Source organism: Gobius niger (assembly GCF_951799975.1).
Source record: "Gobius niger genome assembly, chromosome: 1".
Classification (NCBI taxonomy): domain Eukaryota; kingdom Metazoa; phylum Chordata; class Actinopteri; order Gobiiformes; family Gobiidae; genus Gobius; species Gobius niger.
Genome location: NC_136852.1, coordinates 9,285,209 through 9,304,067, shown reverse-complemented (window position 1 = coordinate 9,304,067; position 18,859 = coordinate 9,285,209). Strand labels below are relative to the sequence as shown.

General features: G+C 40.8%; 1 protein-coding gene across 2 annotated transcripts in view; it reads left to right on the top strand.

The window, feature by feature from the left end:
* Positions 1-18,859, top strand: part of veph1 (ventricular zone expressed PH domain-containing 1) — an 89,314-nt gene that overhangs the window by 57,979 nt on the left and 12,476 nt on the right. For both annotated transcript variants that reach the window (XM_079573963.1, XM_079573962.1), the window contains exon 13: positions 4,369-4,486. In XM_079573963.1, coding sequence (XP_079430089.1) covers positions 4,369-4,486 — 118 coding nt within the window. The remainder of the gene's footprint in view (positions 1-4,368; positions 4,487-18,859) is intronic.

Here is an 18,859-nt window from a genome sequence, read left to right as displayed (position 1 = left end):
AATTGCCCAGGGGCTTGAGCGGCTGTGCAGATCAGAGCGAGGGTAAGCTGCAGTATTCCAGCTATGTGGGCCGGACCCGCAGAGGTATGTAAACCGTGTGCAATGTGGGACAGTCAGCATCAGCAGCACAGAAGGGAAGCTCAATTTAACGCTCTTTAAAGACTGTGTGTGTGAAATCTTAACCTGAGTCACACCTGCAGCGTCCGCCGTCATGGCAACGGCGCCATCTGTAATCAAATACACATCGCTACTAACTTGCTTGAGTGCTAAATGGTAAACAATGGTAGTAAAGATGTGTAATTGTTTTATAGAAGATGAATGAAGAGTTTATTAATGCATTAAAAACTGCTGAATTACCAAATTTAGTCCAAAATGTAAAAGGATTTTTTTTTTTTTTTTTTTTACAAATTGTGGTTTTATTTCACAATTAGATTAACATTTTATTGCATTTTTAGTTGATGTGGCTTAACAGGGCATCTTCAGGGTCATCCGCAATTTCAGACTTTATTCAATTTAATTTGATATCATTTCATTTATGCTTTAGTTTTGCATTTCCTGGTTTGGACACAAGGTTTCCACAGGGCGCTGAAAGTAATTAAATGAACTGTTTCTTTGCAAATAATGGCAAATAATTCACTCCACATTTAAATACAACATTTTAAATCTGTAGGTTTTGCTGTAATTTTTTGTACATTTTCTTTCAGTTCTGCATAAATTACATTTTGGTTCAGGCACTGCTCATTATGTCCAATTTACTTTTATTCATCCAAACCTTTAATAGTTTTAACAATAATGGCTTACACTTGTATTGCGCTTTACAAGCCTGTGTTGCCAAGTTTCTCAGAGCGCTAGACTGTAGTTATTATTCATTCACTCCACTCGGTGGTGGTAAGCTACTGTTGTAGCCACAGCCGCCCCTTGGGAAAGACTGACGGAGGCGAGACCACCAGTCTGCGCCATCGGCCCCTCCGACTTGGTCGGAACGATATGGACAAAATTTCATATTTCGATATTCATGCCCGATATCTCAATATCAATACGATACGATATAACTATGGGTTAGGTGAAAACTAAGCATTTTTCAGAAAAATAAAATCATAATACAAAAGAGTGAAGTTTTATTGATGAAAATCTGTATAGTTCATATCTTGCTTTTTCTGATTTTTATATTTTGAATGTTCATATCTCGATATCGATACGATATATCTTTCAGCCCTACCTCCTACCACCCCCAACCACTCACTCACAAACTACATTCATTCTGGCCTTCTATTGTACATGTTTTTAGTGGCAGAGAAAATCTACGCAGACATGGAGAGAATTTACAAACTCCACAAAGGGCCCATCTGGCCGGAGATCAAAACCCGGGACCTTCTGTGAAGCATGAGCGCTAACTGCTACAATTTTACCAAATTGGTTGCAAATCATGCATACGACATAGATCTTTTGCATCTGTGGTATTGAAAATGGCTTAAAAAGTTTTAGATCTGACTTGGTGACACGGTTTGCACCCATTTAGACATCATTTATTCTAATTTATTGTCTATTTTAAAGCCTTTTTAGAACTGGCTTTGTCCTGATTTGATCTTGGACTTGGCTTTGTGGTTCTCAGAAAGTCAAATATTGTGTGATGTGGGACTTGGTTTGAAAAGTTTGACGTAAAACATATTCTAAACCAAAATGAAGAAACAAACTCCTGCATCTTGGCTTGAAAGACACCACAGTTTTCAATGGTAAAAAAGCATTGTGCAACTGTCTTTAAAGAAACACCGGTAATACAGTTTTCTCTAAATTGTAAAACCCTTTCCCCCCACGGCAAGGTGCCCAGTTTCTGCCAGTTGGACAATGTTTTTATATGTAGCTTTTTTCCAAGTCTTTATATCAGATACTTTCTATTTAATCTGAGTTACATTTTTTTCCATAGATGCTTGTTAGTAGTTTTAGTGGTCTATTCTTGTCTTTTCCCCCCTCAAACATTTACATTATGCCAAAAGGACGTCTGAATGTAATCCATCACTTGCCTAAACAGATTCTTTCCCAAAGCTGCCAAAGATAAATATATGTATTATCAGGAGGGCTTAAGTGTCACTGCGAGTGTGTTTGGACGACCGTAACTCTTACCATGTGCAGGGGGTCTGCTGGGATTCTGCACTGGAGCCCTGGGTTTCCATTCCTTGGTGTCGGGGCTCTCACAGAGTCGATGTGATGTACAGTGTGGAGCAGAGATGTCGAGCTTCTGAGTGTCTCATAAAACAAAACCTCACTAATCCCTGACCCGCCCCAAGTATGTGCCCGACCGATGGACCGTTTATGTGGCCCATGAGGTTTCACTTGCCTCCATTTTCTGATTTATCTTCTTTAATGGGGACAAGCCATACAAAATCCATACATTAATCTTTTGATCAAGTTTTGACATCGTTCCTTCATCAAACACGTCTGCAGTCGTGCTTTTGCTTCATTCATGCAGGTTTGACGGATCCTTTTACTTTGGCAGTGTCTTCCTCAACAGAAACAGATTTATGCATGAAACTCATGATCGTTTTTACTGTTCGTACACTATGAACATGTTTTGGACTTTTATTTAAGTGTATAGAGACTTGAAGGGCGGGAATGCAAGATCTATGAAAATCCCAATAAAAATTGACTTTTAGCACTTCATTGTGGGCTGTTTTCTCTGTAAATAGAAAAACGTTTGTACTGAGCCGTTTTTGTTGTTTTTTATAGTGTAGTTCTGCATTTAACCTCTTAACCCCCGACAGAACCAAGCACGTTTTCTCCAGTTTGGCTTTACCCAAATCTAAAAGACACAAAAATGTGACAAAAATATGACAAAAACACGACAAGAATGTGACAAAAATATGACAAAAACACGACAAAAACACGACAAAAATGTGACAAAAAAGTGACAAAAATGTTTCAAAAACACAACAAAAATATGACAAAAAATTGACAAAGAAGTGACAAAAATTTGACGAAAACACGACAAAAATGTGACAAAAATATGATAAAAACACGACAAAAATGTGACAAAAATATGACAAAAACACGACAAAAATTTGACAAAAAAGTGACAAAAATATGACAAAACATGACAAAAACACGACAAAAATGTGACAAAAATATGACAAAAATATGACAAAAACACGACAAAAATGTGTCAAAAATATGACAAAAATATGACAAAAATACAACAAAAATGTGACAAAAATAGAACAAAAACACAACAAAAATGTGACAAAAAAGTGACAAAAACACGACAAAAAAATGACACAAACTTAATCTAACCACGTCAAAAAGTGACAAAAACACACAACAAAAAAAGTGACAACCCACCAGGGAAAATGATCCATTTAGGTCAGTTTTCTAGGTCTTAGCTTTCAAATGAGGCGTTACACTGGATGTCAAGAAGCTTTTGAATTTGGGTAAAGCCGAACTGGAGAAAATGCACTTGGTTAAACTGGGGGTTAAGAGGTTAAACTGCATTTATCATGACGCCATGGATTTGTTGTCAGCCTAAAACAGTGGCTTGCATTTTGTGTTTACATTTCATTTCTTCTGCTCCCAGTGGAGGACGTTCCAGGGACTGATTAAGTCATTCATGTTGCTAATTGTTTGTTTGATAATACAATTACAATAGGCTTGATGCTTATCTGCAAATCACTTCAACCTATCGAGCTTTTCTTTGTATAATTGGGCTGGAATGATGTTATTAAAATCACAATCTCTACTTTGGTCAATCTCAATAATCCTCTTGGGACTTTGTAATCGTCAGGTTTGCAGCCATTTCCTTGGCAGAAACAGCAGCCTCTCACTCACAGTGTCTTTTCCATGAAAACAAGTTAGTCTAGATTGTACAGTGTGAAACATAAATGCAGAGGTGCCCAAAAGTAGGTCAAAAAGCCACGATTATGCTAATGCAGAATGTAGACATGGACTCTATATGGGCTCTTCTTTCTGTAATATATTTCTCCTCTTGACAGTGTTTGCGATTAATAATGGACTTTTTTTTTTCTTTTTTAATTATAAAACTCGAAACAGGGCGATGAATCATGCACAAACCATATATCCTTTAACATGGCCTCACATTCAGTATTAATGAACCACTGATTACAAATAATGAGCCGTGATTATGTTACGGTTGGGAGAACAATCTGTGCAATATAATAGATGATAATTCTTTAAAAATACAAACTGTTGATGTTTTGGCCACTTCACTTTATTTATTTAGGTGTTTCTTGACCCCTAATTGGACGGATTGATGCAATGTTGAAATCTCACCATTTACAGTCCACGTTTACAGGGCACGAGTGGATAAATGTCTTCCACATGTGTTTTAAGGCCTGTCTGTTGCCGTTCCTCTTTGTGCAGGACTTGGACAGTCTCCAGACGCAGCTGGAGGAAGTGCGCTTCTTCGACCTCTTCGGCTTCAGCGAGGAGCAGGCGGGATGGCTCTGCTTCATGTGCAACAACCCAGAGAAGGCCACGGGTACGTGCAGCACTCCGCTCCGCGCTTCACACTCACTTTACGGCCGCTTTGTTGTTAGTTCGGCGCTAATAGGGCGCACACGTCTCCCTTCGGAGTCATTGTAGAGCAGACGGGTGGTCTTTGACAGCATAATATTTGCTTAAAGATCATTTTTTATTGCTGTGTGCTGCAAGATGGATTGACTTTTCAATCTCAGAAATCCATCTGCTGGTTTGTCTAATGCTAAAAATCCACGAGTCAGCATTACCGTGAGTGTGCGGGTTTTATACAGTAGTACCCATACAAAGTTTTATTTATTGTCTTTTAATTCAAGACTATTAACATTGTAGATTCTCACTTAAGGCATTTATTTGAATTGTGATTGAAACGGAAAAAAAATTGACAGAACTTCTTCAACTTTTGAAAACCATTTCAAGAAGAATATTATTGTACGGCCTTATTATACAGCCATTTGCCAACTGAACACACACAAAGTAAACTTCATTCACTTTTATGAAGGCCGAAAGGTTTATTTAATGATTTCCGCGGCAAATAGTTCCCAAAAGTTTGCGCTTTGCTTGGCAACGTTTGTTGTGATTCCAGGCAGTGTGGCTAGGCTAGTAGTAGCAAGGCTAGCTACTTATTGCTAGCCTTTATACTTAGCTGAAGGTGCAGTTGGAGGAATGGTGGTGAATGTCTGGGTAAGTTGAAAGTTGGACTCCAGTTAACTTCACGAGCGATTCCCACAACTTCTCTCACAGGGACGCAGTGACTTGGACAGAGACAGTGTCCTCTACTACTCACGCGGAATGATATGAAAGACCTGTATTACAAGCACAAACTCTGTTGCCATACGAGCGATCGCGATGTCGTCACATCTGGGTCCGTGGTAGACATTTTATGTTTTAAACAAATGATAAGAATCCTATGATTGGCAAAAAAACAATGTTCATAATCAGGGCATTGCTTCTCTTGCGCTGTAACAGATCTATCATTTTATAAAACCGTGTTAGAGGCTTTGATGCATCAGCTGTTTCCTACCATTCACAAAAAAATCCAGTGAAAATTGCGGAAGTAAACGATAACAGCGATCGCTCATATTGGCAGCGGTCATTATTTTTTTCAGAGGTCGTCTATAGCAGAAAATAATGACCGGTAGAACATTGGAAAATCCCACTGAAGTCAATGGAGCGTTCTACTTGCATTGTGAAGAGCCGTGTAATAAAGGGCGGCAATTGAAAAATATAGGCCAAACATTTTGAGTTATTTCACCCTTTTTTGTTTCCTATATAATCCCCAGCGTTCATTCGTAGTTTAAGGCCTTCAATTATAATCACACAATGTAAATAGTGTTGAAAATAAAGAAAAGCTGAAACATGAAAAGTGTTTCCAAACAATTGACGGGCTCTGTACATTGTCCAAAAACAAGAATCCCTAAACGACTAAAAACATGGGGTACAGTAACTCATAGCTCTCTGTTCTGTTGCTGCGCCTTAAGACTTGGCTTTGACCAGGAACAGGTTATCAGCTCAAGGTCTGTTGTCTTCCCAAATCATGTCAAGCCTTTCCAGATATTGTACTGTACCTGTGTACCTGTACTCATGATTATTGCTCTTGTCAGGCCATAGAATATGCTTTAAAGATGCATTATGCAACTTTTATGTGAACAAAAAAAGTTGACATTTTTGTGTATTGGACCTTGTAGTGATCCAACAGCACCTTTACTTACTACTGGTGCATTCTCACTGGTCTCTACAACGCTCCAGGATCAATTGTTTGGGAGGTTTTCACTGCTGACCAGAAAACCTACAAAACAAGTGAACCTGGAGCAGCCTGGACACCACTGTGATGTAAAGTAAAGGCCCCATTCTGACCAATCATACAGCTGCTGACTCTCTACAAGGTCAAATACGCACAAATATCAACATATTTTCTTGCATAAAAAGTTGCATAATGCACCTTTAATGAGACATTTATTGTACTTTTGGACACCATAGCCTTGGAATTCCACATTTTAAAGCAAACGGACACAGAAGGGAGTGAAGCTGTAAAAAAAAAGGCTTAAAGCAATACCTGTCCATCATTAGTAGAATTTGTGTGGGGACTAAATACGTTGATACGGTGATAATATGAGCATTAAATAAGATCAGTTCAAGTCAGGTGAAGAACTATAAAAACATTTCCACCTTTTTTCCCCCCCTAGTTTTCTTTTCTCTTTCAATGATGCTCTTCTGTACTTGGCTGGTGGAAAATTACCATTTCCACCATTGTTGGATATATACAAATGTATTTAACTCATCTTTAAAACAGGGCAGATCAGATCAAGGCATGGGAATATAAAAGAATCTTAAAGCTCCTTAATAAATCCTTTTCGTAGTCCCTGTGGGGGTAGTACAAGTGTTTATGGGATGATTGGAGGGTCTTTCATCTCCCCCTGGTGTCTCTGGCCAGAAAACCATGTTTGCAACTTGACTGCCACCGGACCGGAGTCACCAATACACACTAATAGAATCACGAAGAAGAAGCTAGCATGCTAACGGGCAAAGCTAACTGTGGGCCAGCGTCACTTTAAACAGTATTTACAGCCAAGTTTGAGTGAAAAAAAAATATTTCCATTGTGCAGTTGGATGTACAATATCCCTCTCTCCCTTCGCCTTTTCTGTCAGCGTAGTATTTACTCTCTAAGACGATTAATAAGTAAAAAAATCGCAACTTGCTACGACACCTGCAGTTGTGCTTATGGCCTCTAGGGACAAGAGTTAGTACTGCTTTAAAGGGTTCTCTAAATGACTTAAACAATGTAAAAAGACAAACAGTTGCTCAGAATTAAAAGCGAGAGTGGTTGTAATAAGTCTAAAATGTAAGTGTACACACGTTTAACCTGTACAGATGCTTTGAGGTGTGAATGAGTCGTGCATCTCCGGGTCCATCATGTGCACAGGATGTTTTTACTCAAACAGGGGGAAATAAAGCTGCCCAGATCCAGCTCTTCTTTAAAGGCAGTCAGTCGGCCGGTGTCATTACGAAGGGGCAGAGTAATCAGTTTAGAGGCCGCCTCGTGATCAGTTTACTTTGGACCAGTGACTCTCCTTGAGCACTTGTCCTGATGAGGTCGTGTCCAGTGCTGACCAAGTTACATTTGGCTCCAACACTGTTTTCTGCTGTTACGACAGGTTTTATCACTGACCCATAGCTTTCTATTTGATAGGGCGACACAGGGAGAAACGGGGTAAAGAGCAGGGAGAGACGAGCCCGGTCACGTGTTGTTGTTGTTGTTGACGTGGAAGTCCCATCAATAACAATCCACGGATGGTGCACGGGAGAAGGAGAGCTTTTTACTTTGCTTGCATATGTTCGGCTCTAGGCAAGAGACACCCACCAGCAAATTGTTGGAAAGTGTTCCCCCTTTTTTATTTATCTTTTCACCATTTATCCACTATAACATTCCTTTCATTATAATAGGGATAGGCAAGTGTGCGTTGTGGAGGGCTGACTTTAATCATTGCCAAAACACCTAGGGCTGAACCTCACCATTTTATCCTAAAGCAAAGAACTTTTTTCTGCAAATTCTCCAGTGTCATGGCTTTGGGACCCACCATTACCCAAGGGTGACAAGCTACAACCCAAATAAACGATTCTAACCGGGCCTGTTGGTCTCTCATAAGGAGCTTCTGAACCGCTCTTTGTCTGACCCGTCACCTCGGACCTGTTTGCCCTGGGAGACCCTACCAGGGGCACGAACAACAGAGCTCCCAGGATCATTCGGGCGCTCAAACCCCTAGAACACGTTATGGTGGGGGTTCCAGGAGAGGGAACTACATTGTAAGGCGTAGTAATATTAGGAGTGCTTCGACTTTACTGCGCAGACGTCAAAGTGCTCCGAAGGTATTATTACACCTTACGATATAGTACGCTGCCATGCCAAAGCATCCCCCGACCTGGCTCCGACTTAAGCAGAAGAAAAAAGATGAACAAACGCAAAGGTTTTCAGGCTTCTTGGATTTATATCTTGTAAGATCATTAACAAAAAAGAGAGATCTACAGATTTTGGTCTCTTTATACGATTTTATAATATCAGTTGTTGATTTTCAGACAATTTCAAAATGTCTGAAATGTTTGATTTCCTGTTTGACATGATCAGAAGTGTCTCTTGAGAGGATGAAATTTGTACTTTGATGATGTTGTGCTATGATTTATACTATCTGTGATGGATGGGCTGAACTTTGAGAGCCGTGTGTGTTTGTGTGTTGACAGATGAAATGTATTTTTATTATGGAGCACTAGGCTACTGAGTGAAATAAAATAGAGAGTGAAATAAATATTTGGGGATAACAGGCCGATGACACTGCCAATAATTCAGCAGTGTTGGGAAAGGTGTGTGCACATTTCAAAGACATCTCTTTTTTTTTCTCATCCATCTCTATTTCTCTTCTGGCTTTTACACATTTCTCAGCGGTGGTTCGGTTGCACGATGTTCTGCCAAAGCCCTTTAGACACAAGAAACACTCCAGCTTTAACCGGATAACACACAGTGACGGTGTTGCGGTATTTTCAGACAGCGCAGTTTCTCCTCTCGTGATTTATAGCCTCTCGTGTGTCCCTTCACCTTCCAAACGACAGGCCTTGTAAATACATGTATGAGCGATGGGACGCGCAGGCTCGTATCAGTTACATAAGACCCGAGCGCGGTGCCGTGTGGTACCTGAAAACCGAACAGCCCGCAGAGGAAAGTGTTACGTAATGAGCGCTTTTACAAACCTCTGTCCTCTGCAGTCACATGTTGTTTTCAGGCTCCACTTAATGGCAGATAATCGAAGCCCAGCAGGTGTTTTCCAGCAGAGGAGGAGCTGGAAGTTGTTTGTGGATGGAAAGATGCAGTGGAGCTTTAGAGCGTGTTGGCTAATGGGTGAGCACAGGTTAATGGAAAAGCAAAAATGAGAGTATACGCTTTTGAATCAGGGTCTCATGAGGGTAACAATGTCTTTCTTCTATTTCATGAGCTCAAAAGCCTGTCTCTGTTATGAGGTGGTGTGAACCGAAAGCAATGAAGAACAAAAAGCTACCATTTTAATAAACATTTCTATTTAATAATGTACAGCTAAATAAGAGATTCAGGGATTAAAAAGAATAGAATGGGTGTTGGTATTGTAAGTATCAGCCAGGAAATGGATTTGACTCGAATCAAAAGTGAAAAAGATGGTATTGCAGATCACTAGTCCCCCTTTTCAGTGCTCCTCCTCAAACCTCTTAACCCACACAATAAACACAATAAACAAGCGAAAAAAACTACTCATTCATGATTAAAAAGACAAAAACATGACCAAATGCTTGAAAAATGTGACAAACGTGGTGGAAATGTGACAAAGAAGTTGCAATCAGTTTTTCAGTCACATTTTTGCCACATTTTTATCACCTTTTTGTCACTTTTCTGTTGCTCTTTTTTTGGCTTATTGTTTGTCCCACATTTTTGTCACTTTTTTGTCAATTTTTTTGTTCAATTTTTGTCTCTTCTTCATAATTTTTTAATCATATTTTTGTCACTTTTTTGTTACTTTTTTGTCAAATTTTTGTCACTTTTTTGTAAATTTTTGTCACTTTTTCATCACTTTTTTGTCCTATTTTTGTCAATTTTTTGTCACATTCTTATCACTTTTCCACCACTTTTTTATCACTTTTTTGTCACTTTTTCATCACGTTTTTGTCGCATTTTTCACGAAGCGTTTAGATTTGGGTAAAGCAAACCTGGAGAAAATGCGCTCGGGCAGGGGTTAAGAGGTTATAGGCCTTTTATACTTGATTTTTCTTCTTTAAGTGCACTGTAAACTCAGATATTTGTCAATAAACACTGTGCATCTCATTATAAAGCATTTGTATCAGTTTCATGAACTCTCAGGTTAGTTTGTTCATATGTCTGTGATGTGGCCCTGAAAAGTGACCCTACAATTTGTGAAAGGAATGAGTTTGGACACAACAGTTTAATTTACCATCTTTTATAGTTAAGGAAATGGGTCACTAGGTCAAATACGCACAAATATGAACTTTTTTTCTGCATAAAAAGTTGCATAATGCACCTTTAAGCTGAATTTCTTTCACTGGATCATGCAGGAATGTTGAAAGATGAAATATCAATGCTGCGTGAAAACTGAGATCCTTGAAGTGTCTTTTCATCACGTCCATGTTTTCCAGGCTTTCATGCTCTGGACTCCAGAGTAAACACTCTCCAGAAGAGTACAAATAGTTAACCGGCCCGTGGAGGCTGTTGTTTCCGCTCCACAGCTCGGAGCTAATCACAGGCAGCGGAGCGATCACCTCAGAGTGGTGCCTCGTCATTACAGGGATTTACTGCAGCAATGGCGGTGCGTTCACAGGCCTGTCTGATTGGAAGCAAGTGCTGTGTGTTTACAACAGACTCTGTTTGGTTGGCCTCACATGGCCCCACTGTGATGCACATCAGTCATCTGGCTTCAAGTGAGCTGTAAACTCACTGCAAAGACTTGAAGACTTCATCACAAAGACGCTCAGCTCATTATAGACGGCATATTCTAAGTGACTGTAGTGTTTCAACCTTTGTATATTATTATACAGTTCCATGAGCTACAGTGTAAGAGCTCGACAGTTGGCCGACAGTGTCAGTGTTGTTGTTGGCAGCACTCTTAGTTTTAGTCTGTCTTTTGGATGAAAATTCTTTTAGGTTTAGTCACATTTTAATCATTTATAATGTTGTAGTTAGTTTTACTCAGTTTCAAAAGAAAATAGTTTCTATTAGTATTTAGAATTAGACTAGAATTCTATTGTCTCCCGGGGTATTCATCTTTGGCTCACTGACACATAAAAACACAAGACGAGGGACAATACATGGCCAGTAGAAAAAAAATGAAACATAGAATAATAAAACAGAAAAAATATTCCATTGGTCGCTGCTTTGTTTAAAAAAAAAAAAGGTTTATTTGGTCGGGACAGTGCATGTTAATGAACAAGCCACACCGGATTGTAGCCTTTGACTGATTTCTGATCTGTTGTCCCCATGCGCTTTTAGTGTTTTTAGTGGTAGGGGAAACCAGAGTACCCGGGGGAAAACAACGCTGACACGGGGAGAACATACAAACTCCACACAGAAAGGCCCTGTCCTGGTGGGAATCGAACCCAGACCTTCTAGCTGTGAATCACAAGCACTAACCGCTGTACGACCGTGCCGTCCCGTCAGAAATCCCACACCACAGGGGACAAAAGATTTCTTAAGCACAGTCTTTTTAGCCAGTGGAACTCTGTATCGCCTCCGAGAGTTCAGAACCTCAAACTGAGGGTTCAGAGGGTGAGCAGAGTCAGAGGCAATCGCTCGAGCTTTAGTCAGTGTCCTCTCCTTGTCACTCAAAGGTCTCTGAGGTCTCCCCACAATCTTAGAGCCCATCCACACCGCCCTGTTTATTTTTTGTTCTGTCATGTGATTGTACCAGGCTGTGAGGTGGTAGGTCAGAACACTCTCAACTATTGAAACAATTTCAACTAATTACTCTCTATAAGCCGATAAGTATTTGGAATTTTGATGAAGGCTGACAGGCTGTATGAGCTTGTGACAGTCAGATTAAGCCACAATAGTCACTGGAGGAAGTGTCATTGTGAACAATAATAAGTGTTCGCTCTCATCCTCTGATCATCGCCGTCTGCACATTAGTTCATCGACATGCTTAACACACACCGTTCACACCGTTCTGTATTTAAACCGTCCTGAGGAAAGGTAATGTCCCTCCTTTTGCACAGTTTGAAGACGGGGCTCTATGAGATGATTAACAACAGCCCAAAACACGCACAAAAAGTTGTCATCCCTGTACGTCCAGTCTAAAGCGCTAGTTCAAACATTTGAGTAGTCGTGTAACATGTAATTGTGAGAGTTTTGCTCCATCCCAGTGTTAAATGAGCGACCTCTGGATGACCTTGAGCCTCGGGGCGACAGGCTCTTGTCAACGTGAACCCAGTGTCCTCCACCAAACAGCACAGAAAGTACTTATCCGCCAGCTGTGTACATTTGGTGAAGTTTTGTGCTGATGCAGTACTTTACTTCCCCCGTTTCTCTGGTAGATTTGCTTGAATGTTGGTTTAATTATACTCTGTGATTTTGATATTGTTTGTTGTGGTCATAACTCGTTCCCATTTTACGGTGCAAGTCACAAACAGAGCACTAAAACGCAAAACACTGAAGATGTTTTTGAGCTTCCTCTAGGTTTTGGCCCCTCCTGGGAGGGGTTTGAGCCTGAATGATCCTGGGAGCTCTGTTGTTCGTGCCCCTGGTAGGGTCTCCCATGGCAAACAGGTCCTAAGTGACGGGTCAGACAAAGAGCGGTTCAGAAGCCCCTTATGAGAGACCAACAGGCCTGGTTTGAATCATGAGGCCGTCCTTCAATGGACCCACCACCTGCAGGAGGAGCCATAGGGGCTGGTGCAATGTGATTCGGGCAGCTCTAACAGCTGCCCCCACGACCCGGCAACGGACAAGTGGAAGAAAATGGATGGATGGATCATTTTTGGGTTTCAGCTTTTGTTTTTGCCTTTCCTCTTTTGTTTTTGCGTTTCAAGGCAAGGCAAGTTTATTTGTAGAGCACAATTCATACACAAGGCAATTCAAAGTGCTTCACAGTTGCACAAAATGACAAGAAAAGGAATAAAATCAATAAAAACATCAACATAAAATGAATCAATTACAGCAAAAGGTAAGAGTGCAGATAAAATACTTTCAGTTGTCATATGCACGGGCAAAAATATCTGTTTTCAGCCTGGATTTGAACATCGTCAGAGTTGAGGCCTGTCTCACATCCTCGTGAAGACTGTTCCAGATTTTAGCTGCATGAAACTGAAACACAGCCTCGCCGTGTTTAGTCCTGACTCTGGGAACCACCAGGAGACCCCTCCCGGAAGTTCTCAGGGCCCGAGATGGTTCATACGGCTCTAACATGTCAGAGATGTACTTTGGTGCTAAACTATGAAAAGACTTGTAACAAGCAGAGCTGTTTCAAATGTTATTCTCTGACTGACAGGAAGCCAGTGCAGAGACCGGAGCACTGGACTAATATGATCGTATTTCCTAGTTCTTGTCAGGACTCGAGCAGCAGCGTTCTGGATGTACTGCAAATCTAGCAGCTCGTTTAGAGAGGCCAGTGAACAAGCCGTTACAGTAGTCTAGCTTTTGTCAGTTCCACTTCTGCTTTTGCATTTTAGTGCTCTGTTTGTGACTTGCACCTCGGGGCCACCGTACTATCTTTCCAAACACATTTTCAACTTCCTAATTCTTCAAATGTAATCTCAAAAAAAGTGAGCACACATTTTTTTTTATCGACAATGATACTGCACTTACCCAGTCACCTTATGACAAATATCCAAAGGTTTAATCTTATCTACAAGACATAAACCCATCTGCAATCCGCTTGTGTGTGGGCTTCCATATACAGGCTCATTTTCTAAAACAAATATTTGCTTTGGACGGTCTGTTTTTATTACCGTACCTGCTACTCACCACAGATGTACGCTGGCAACGCTCATCAGCCAAAACCATTAAATGTGGAAACTTGTGAGGTTTGGAGGGCGGCCGATTTCTATAACTCACTCACCGATCGTGTATCCGGAGGCAGTTCAGTAAATGGCGTTAAGAAACTGCCTTATTAAGCCTACGAGTTAGCATTTTGTTGTGAGGTATTCAGGAAAACGGGACTTTCGGGAGCCGACAAAAGGTGTTTCTTTGCTCTCCTAATTGGTTGTGAGTTTGAACAAAGGCTGGAACATTACAATTACAATGAAATAAATAAATATGCAGCGATGTTTGAAGAGAACAATGAAACAGGAATCTCCATTTGTTCAAACATAAAAGGAGGCTGCCGGGTCTGAAACCTCGTTGTTAGACTTCTGCGTTTAATGAGAGGCAGGTTTGGTATTTTCCATATTAAAAACTGAGGTGGAGCCGGTTGTTGTGAAAGTCGCGGCGCTTTATGATGCACCGTTGGCCGTAACTGCAGGAATGTGTTTGAACTGTAAGTGTGCAAGTCTCAGCAGCACGAGCTAATGGTTTGGTTCAGATTCCCACGTCATAATGGCTTCATCCGCGGCTGACGTGAGTGCATAATGAGTTTGTTGTTTTGGGGTTGATCATGTTGATGTGTGGCTTGTGTTTCCACTTGTGCTTTTACTGTTAAAGCAGCATGGTGTAGACAGGAATATGGTTATTACAGTCAGGGATAGGGCTGGGTACCTTTAAACGATATCAGCATGGTATTGAAAATTAGGTGCTACTGATATCCAAATAAACATGCCTTGCCAGGTATCTTTAGAGACCAAGTTTTAGGCCGGCACAGCATTAAAGGAAGTGACTTGGCAAATAAATGAGTTGGGGTTAGTAATTATGCATATCCAAATCTCAAATCGTATTGACAGGAGAGCTTATGCCAGTGTGATATCTCATTTGAGAGTCAAAAACTTCTAATTTCTAAAAATATATGTAAGATCTGCAGAGCCGGTTTTTCCTGTAGGCAAATTATGCAAGTTGCTTAGGGCCCCCGCAGCCGCAAGGGCCCCACATCTCAGTCAAACTATGGTATTGTTACACTGATTAATCAACGTGCTGTTACGGGCCTATTTGTCTCAAAGATGAGTTGAATCCACACGGTTCTTCATTCATGTACGCAGTTACTTACAGTAACTCCGGTTCTCTGAATGTGCACAGTCTGAAACGGGTTACTCACAGGCCAATTTCCCAGTGGTCAGACAGAAATGACCATCAAGTGCAGATTTCAGTCAGTTTCTAATCAGTGGTTCCCAAACCAAACTTATGTTCCACTTCTGCCCTGCCCTGTGGAACAGTGGAACTGTTTTTGATCGTAAATGGATTTGCTCTTTGTTGAACAACCATGGGATGCGAACTGTCGGGCCCCTGTGTGGATTTTTGCTTGGGGCCCCAGAAGGGCCAGCACCGGCTCTGAAGATCTGTGTGAGTGAAACACAACGTACATCACATAACCCTAACCCCTGACCCTAAACCTAACCCTAACTCTCTGATCAGGTATCAAAAATGTATTGTACACCAAAAGGTTAAAGGTGCACTGTGTAACTTTTTATGTGGGAAAAAAGACTTAATATTTGCATGGATTTGACCTTTTAGTGACTCAGTAGCGTTATGGGTGCAGCATGGCACCATTGCCTTCCCTCACAGTGGCCTTTATGATGCTCCAGAATCAATTGTTTTGGGGTTTCTGGCCCATTTCTGGTTCAAACCCCCAGAAACAATTGATCCTATTGATCCTTAAAAGGTCAAATGTGCGCAAATGTTGAGATTTTTTTTTCACCTAAAAAGTTGCATAGTGCACCTTTAAAGTACCACTATCAAAATTAAAATAAGCTTTAGTCAGGGATTACTGTAAGAGGCAGGATTAGTCTGGTCCAGGAGTGTCTTTTGTGCTTCTTAATTTTATCACTACCTCCTTCCTAATGCTGCCATATTTGTTTACGCAGACACAGGGAGAACATACAAACTCCACGCAGAAAGGCCCCGTCCTGGTTGGAATCGAACCCAGGACCCTCCAGCCGCTTGAGGTTTAGGAGCTTCACATGCTTTTGTTTTATTGAATTTTCTACAATAGTGCAGTGATTCTCAAACTAAACGTCCTAATGCTAAAAGCAGCACTTCAGGCTAACGGCAGCAAGATAAAAGATGAAAGTCAGGGATGTACATTAAGGTCATATTCAGGGTTAGTGTTTGGAGCAGTTCAAAACGTGCAGTTGCCATGACTACAAAGCATCGATACGATCCCTGGCTGCAGGGCCGCGGAGTAAACGTAATACTGCCCAGAACAAGAGGGACTTCCATCTGCAACGGCTTTGAAGGTTTGCCGCCAGGTACTTTTTAAGACAGAGGTCCCCGAGAGAAAACTTCTGAGAATCACTGAAATGCACTCACAGTCCACTCCTGGCTGCAGCTGCCCTGGGACAGATTTGCATACATGACTTTTTGATCTTGAAGATACTTAGTAGGGCTAGACAATATTGACCAAAACGAGTATCTCAATATTTTGGGGACTTTCTCGATTACAATGATGAAGCAATATTTATGCAAACCACCAGAAGTATCCCAAAATATGCTGTCAGGCTCAGACATCTAAAATTACATTGCTTTGTGGCTCAAAGATATAATTGTCCTGAATAGGCTACAAAAGGCCAGAACAAACACTTTCCACATTTTCCCAATTTTCTCCCATGTTTTTCTCATTGTCATTTCTTGACATTGGAGATAAACTCGATATTCTAAATTTGAGTATCTTCCAAACAGCAATTTCAATCAATATTGCCTTGTAGACCAGTGGTTTCCAAAGTTCGGGTCACAAGAAACTGAAGTCGCAAGATGATTTGGCGACAATACGTTTTACATTTACATTTGCATTTGATGTATTTTTCTTGAAAACAGCATACTTTAGTGGAATAAAGCCAAATACCAAAATAATAATGCATCTAGCGCTTTTCTGGACACTCAAAGACACTTTACATTGCACTATTCATTCACTCCATACTTGGTGGTGGTATGCTACTATTGTAGCCACAACTGCCCTGGGGTACACTGATGTAACCAGTCTGCACCATCGGCCCCTTCGACCACCACCAACCACTCACTCACTACATTCACCCAGGCTTCCTGGTGTTTCCAAATGGTCTCCCATCCAAGTACCGACCAGGCCCTTCCCTGCTAAGCTTCTAAGGTCTGACGGGATGTGTGATATGGACACAAAATACAGTATCAAACTAATGTCATTGAAGTAGATTTTAAATGTTTTGCACCATAAATGCTCAATACATTATACTGAGTTGTTGGTTAAGTGATTTCTGGGGTTATATATATATTGCACACCGCTAATACCGTATTTTCCGAACTATAAGTCGCTCCGGAGTATAAATCGCACCAGCCTTGGCAACGATCTGGTCATGGAGGCGTAACTGCATCATTGACAAGCCTCTCCCGGCAGCACGTTGTTCAAGCACCCATTTGGAATCTCGTTCTTCTAGCTGTAGCCATTTAGATTTTTGGCTCGTGATTAGCTTTTTTGTATTCCTCATTGCAGTAAGACTAACCTCTGCTTTACGCCAGTCCCTCACAAGTTTCTCGCTCTCACCGCACTTTACCGTTTTTTAAATGTTCAGTGGTACAGTAAGTAAGTAAGTGTGTGTTTTCTTTGTCACTGTACAACCATACAGGAGTAGCAGATACTGGTACACAAGCCTAGAGCGCCCTCTAGCGGATGTCAGGGTGAAAATAACAAGCGTGAAGTTAGATATTTTGATATATAAGTCACACCTGAGTATAAGTCACACCCACAGACAAACTATGAAAAAAGTGTGAGTTATAGTCCGGAAAATACGGTGCTTAGATTCAGATATAAAGCTAAATGCAATGCTCAACACTGTAATCACCAAATTAATCTTGTTTGGTGTTCAACACATGAATCACCGTCAAAATAACACATTGAGGTCTGCCATAGATCAGTCGAGTACGTCCAAAGATACATACTGTATTACTGTCACTCCTCAGGGGGTTAAACCATTTATTACTGACAGAGGATATATTTGTCATATTGATCGACTTGTCATTCTAAAGCTATTACTACGGACAGTCGGTAAATACAGTGAGCGATTCTGACTCATACAAAGTGAACATTTTCCCTATTTGCTTTGACGTCTGACCTTTTGGCTGAGCAGCTGTTTCTGACTGGGCTTCATTTATTAAAAAGCTATCACTGACATTGAAGTTTCAGCCCCTGACAGAACATTTGAAGACATTTTAAAGTCTGTGGTGAGGATTTGATGGATGGTTGTTTACATCTCCAGCTCCAGTGGTGGTTTGACGTCAGTGAGTCTGTGAGGAGGCGGTGAGGAGGCGCCGGTGCCTCAGGCCGGAGCACGTCCTTCTTCCAGGTGTCTCCTTCAAAGGAACCAGACTGGACCAGACTGGATCATACAGTTATTTCTGCACTAAAAAGACAAATACTCACCACATTAACAAGACAAGTCAGTTAGATGTTTTTTTTTTTACAGACAAAAGGTCATCCCCTCCTCCTGGAACTGTTGGGTCTCTACTTTGTGTGGTTTGCATGTTCTCACCTATTGATTTCGAAACATTTCTAATAACAGTCTTCCTACGACTACAATTATGATTAGATTAGCTTTAGAGTCCACAAAAATACATGGTAGCACTTTATAAAAATGTATGTACAAAAAAAAAGAGACAAAAACGAGGATGAAAATGCACCAAAGAAGCCACAAAAACAAAGGACTACAATGTGACAAAAGCAATGGACAAGGTTTTAAAAATGAAGACAATGCAAGGAAAATTATCTGTTTAGATAAGTTTTGTAGATTTGGTTAAAGCTG